Here is a 4,550-nt window from a genome sequence, read left to right on the forward strand (position 1 = left end):
TACATTAATTATTATTGTTATTGATAGTTGTAAGCAAACTGATATATACAGTCATCGTAAAATGAACAAATTGAACGGTTTTCGATAGTGAAGGAAAATGCCAATTAAAGACAAAATGTATTAAAGTAATTCATTAAAATATACCTATAGGATAAAGACCTTAGACAATTAAAATCAATTAAGCGAGAAAAATGGCATGCACAAACAGTTTTTAATATTGGGCTTTATTTGGAATGTGGTAACTAGAAAATGAAGTAGCAGTTGTTTGTCGACTGGCCATATTAGGACGCTTTTTACGCTGGGTAGCAAATTTCAGATTGTCCCATAATATATTCGCGAGTGCATTTTTTGAAAAAAAACAATTTTAACGAGTTTAGATATGCTGCCAATAGCGATGGTAGATTCTCTATTGAACTGTCGTGGCGGGATAGGGTAATAAGAAGGGCATGGTTTGATTTTATCACGACAGGAGTGGCCTGGAACTATGCGGGAGGTAAAACAATAAAAATCATTTATGGTATTCCACCACAATGACACGACTACCAAAGTCATATTCAAGTTTTTTTTCCATCCAGTAAAAAAAGTTAACATGCAAAATTAAGACGAATAATATTCAAACATGTATTTAAATCAGCTTATAAAAGTTTCCAATGAACTTCAAGTTTTCGTCCTTATATTATGTAAGCACGGATAATAGGCTTAAAATCAGGTAAGTTTTGTCGAAGATTAATATGTTGTGTCGAGATCCGTCTTAGATAGTCTGCAGTACTCATTCAGCAATCGGTAGAATTGCCACTGAAAGTATGATAAAGTAAAATTATATTAAAATGTTTCTTCACCCACAGTGAAATTATTACACACATTTCCCACATATGATATTTTACTAAGTTTTTTTTAATATGTGAACCCCCCCTCTTCACATAACAAATGAAACGTATACCCCACTTTCCCGCACGACAAGATTGCAGCATGGTTAAGGATTATCATATTGAGCTCCCCCCCCCCCCCCCCCCCTCCACACACACACAAGGCTAGCTAGTAGGATTACGATTTATCATACCGAAAGATCTCATCCCCTGAAGGCTACATACTGGGGTTGAGGTTTATCGTTTCGGATAAATTGCAGAGTTAAGGTCTTCTAGATAATTTTTCTAACATCAACCATTTAATCATGGTGCTATGCTATAATGATACAGCATTATTCAATTATTGTTTGAATGGTTTTTTTCAAAACAATGTCTCGACACAACTGCAACATGATTCGGATGCAGACGCGCAGCCGGGATTTTTAAAGGGGGGGTTGCTTCTTGCTGTTTCAAAAGCTTACGCGGATACAGTCGTGTTTCGTTCTGAAAAATCTCCTTTTTCTCTGAAATTCACCACAAATATATTTGAAACATTACATACGTCGACATGTTGGCACTTCTCCATCCCATTCAAGATTAGCTTGACACGTCAATGTAATGCTGGTGCTTCCGTCGTCAAGAACAAAACCAGGTTTGCAAGATATACTGGAAAAAGTAATATAAAAGTAAACTTATGATCAAATATTTTTCAATGTTACACAACCAAGCAGATTATAAACGAAGCCATGATTCCTTTTTACGTTTATCATTTTAACTCTTATAATGTTCCAAATTAATCGACTTGTTTAGTAATTCTTACTTCAACTTTATAATAGGAGTGGGCGTTATTACTAAATGACGGTGTTTGTCGATTTTCAATAACACGTACTACCATTCTCGTACTTACATGCAAGTAAGCGAGTCTTCGGAACAGGAACGCGTTTGGGTTTCCATGTTTATTTGTGGGGGCGAGCAACTGAGTTCTGTAAATGAACGAGAATCGGAATTAAATGCGGTTGAACAGATTGAATAAGTGTGTCCGAGGTAAAAGTAACAAAAAAAAATAGTTTCATATTGCGTGATGATCATATTATCGTAATGTATAATTCAATAGCATATGTCGGCAAAACCTTGGTAGTGTGCAGAATTACACACGTGATAATGCAGTGGTGTGCAAACATGGAATATTTGGACACCAAGATAATATAGTCAACAGGAGCCCAGACAATATTTGAAGAATAATAAATGTAATAGTTCTCAGAGCGACTTGGACTGTTGACTACTAAATATATATAGTAGGATAGACTAAAAATGCGATAACATAAATGTCAACAACTAACGTTCAGTTTCGCATATAACACCTCTACCATAGACCTTGGTGGTACCCGTCACAATGCCATTATCAGTGTCCTCAGAAGAATTCGCAATAATTATCCCTACTTCGGTGTTGATTTTAGAAGCTCTAAACCTCTGCGTCCACACCGAATCCGGCAAATCTGCGATCGTAATTGTTGACGTAATTTGTCAACACATTGTTCTGTCACGAAAATGACATCCATTATTCTATGGAAATAAACTTCTCTCTATTGTTTTCATACCTTTTAACAACGAATTACCCGTGCCATATTTTTTACCTTACGTGAACCTGTATTGCCTGCGGAGTCATCAAAAATTAAAAGTTTAAATAAAATGTAATTAATTAAAAAATTTTTACATAACATTATAAATGATGAATCCTTATTTATCTCTTCAAAACGAATGAAAAAATTCAAATTATTCTATAGCACTTGTCGTTTGCATAATCATATAAATATGCCAATATTCATTCACATACGAAAACGAAAATACCATTTACAGAGTTACAAATCGGTCAAAATTAATATTTCTTACACTTGGATCGTACTTCATTCCCAAAAACGCGTCGTAAACTGAAGCAGATGTCGGATTTTTTCCACGTCCATAACTTAAAAGTTGGTTAAAGTGCTGTATATCGTATATGTTGGCCGGTGAAGCATTGAATCCTTTGCACTTTTCTTCTGCCTGTGCACTTGTGAATCCAAAAGGAAGTTTGAATAAGATCCAAAAACATCTCCGGTTATAAATGAACCCTTCTTCGCGACAGATGTGCTGTTTTTCTGCAAATTATGGAAAATTCATTTATTTTAATGCCATAATCGTTTTCTCTGATAACGTACTGGTTGGTCTCGATGAATTCATTATGTTGAAATCGCAAGTTTAAATTCCATCCCGAAAACCCTTGGGTAAATCGTATTCCGAATATAAAAGAAGCCTTCTTGGAACATCGCGTCGGCCTACATATCAATAGGAATATCCGACTTTTCACTCCAGAATGAAAAGTAAACAGATTGGCGGGCTAAATGTAAATAGACGTCTCACCGTTAACTTGCTACTGACCTCGCTACTACTGATATAATATGAATATATATCAGTCTGTAATTGGACACGTTTAGTGGACATAACGATCGTTTCAATATTATGTTGTTATTGTTATCATTTGAAAATTGCTTTGAAATTTTCAGTGAGTAAAGATTGATTTTTTTGCCAGAAGGCTATTACTTTTATTTATTTTTAAATTTCGCATGAAATCTGACATTTCGTCCAAAATTTTGCTGTATTATTTTATCCATGGGAACACTGGCTGTCCGGTTTGATTCTGTAAATTATTTCTACGCGAAACTCGGGAATTTTTTGTATATATTTAGGCGTAGCTCTCTTGTTTTAGTTGAACTACAATAAAACTCATCTTTTGAAAGGTGGATGACAGTAATTGAATAAAAGTTTAAGAGAAAATAGTACAAATACACGGGATGCCAAAATTAAATTATTTCTATCCCTGAAGCCGGAATCAGGCGATTAGTTGTGATTATGACAGAAGTAGTTGTTTTCAAGCAATCCGGTACTTAATGACAAGAACAAAATTTTCACAACAAAAAGAAAGAAAACAACAACTAGAATAACAAAACAATCCATAGGTGTATTTCGTTTCCAATAAATGATTCTAGTTCTGACATGGGCAAACTATGACATGTGGGGCCAATCCGGCCCGTTGGGTAATTCAATCTGGCCCTCCCGATGCTGCCAAACCAAACTAAAACCAGATTTGGATGATTTAACTATAAAATATTCCAAGGAATTTGTTGAGATTGCGATTAAATTTAGATTTGGCACGATTTTTATTGTTTTCCATTTTTGCTTCTGTAACAATGTATATAGTGTTAATAAATAGTAACGTTTTACGCCACAATTACATGACTCGTCAGTTTATTTTTAAATGTGTTTAACTTATTAAAATATTGTGTTAATTTTTTTAATATACTTATAAGTTGTCAGAAAATCTCAAAAATTATAAATGCGCTTAATTAAAGAATAAGATGCAACACTTACCTTCTGCTGTGGAGCAGATAAATCCCATAAACAACAGCAAAAGTACGTTACTGCCTAACATGATGTGGTGCACAATTACAGCAACAACAAAATAATGATATTTTTGATCAACGCCTTGTTTCACTAATTATTTTTTCAACCGCAAACTTACCCGCCGGCACTTTGTACCATCATCTAATGAGATTATATCTAAATTAATGTCCGTGTGATGTCTCCGTCCAATCAGAAGTTATTTATATTATGTACCGATTAAAAATTCTTTACTACATTCTCCTAATTTATATTGTAAATATGTCCAAC

At 34.4% G+C, this 4,550-nt stretch overlaps 1 protein-coding gene across 2 annotated transcripts; it reads right to left on the reverse strand.

Annotated features, from left to right (window-relative positions):
- On the reverse strand, window positions 1–4,550 carry LOC120345793 (uncharacterized). 2 transcript variants are annotated; one of them, XM_078115160.1, is made up of 4 exons: window positions 4,251–4,550; window positions 1,753–1,828; window positions 1,408–1,511; window positions 1–795 (listed from the first exon to the last, which is right to left on the reverse strand). In XM_078115160.1, the coding sequence occupies exons 1-4, from the start codon at window positions 4,309–4,311 to the stop codon at window positions 770–772; spliced, it is 267 nt and encodes an 88-aa protein (XP_077971286.1). In that variant the 5' UTR covers window positions 4,312–4,550; the 3' UTR covers window positions 1–769. The 2 variants fall into 2 exon arrangements, with proteins under 2 accessions (XP_077971286.1, XP_077971285.1); XM_078115159.1 differs by lacking the exons at window positions 1–795; window positions 1,408–1,511; window positions 1,753–1,828 and adding exons at window positions 2,441–2,499; window positions 2,736–2,980 and having other exon boundaries at window positions 4,251–4,545.

The sequence above is a fragment of the Styela clava genome, chromosome 8, assembly GCF_964204865.1.
Source record: "Styela clava chromosome 8, kaStyClav1.hap1.2, whole genome shotgun sequence".
NCBI lineage: Eukaryota > Metazoa > Chordata > Ascidiacea > Stolidobranchia > Styelidae > Styela > Styela clava.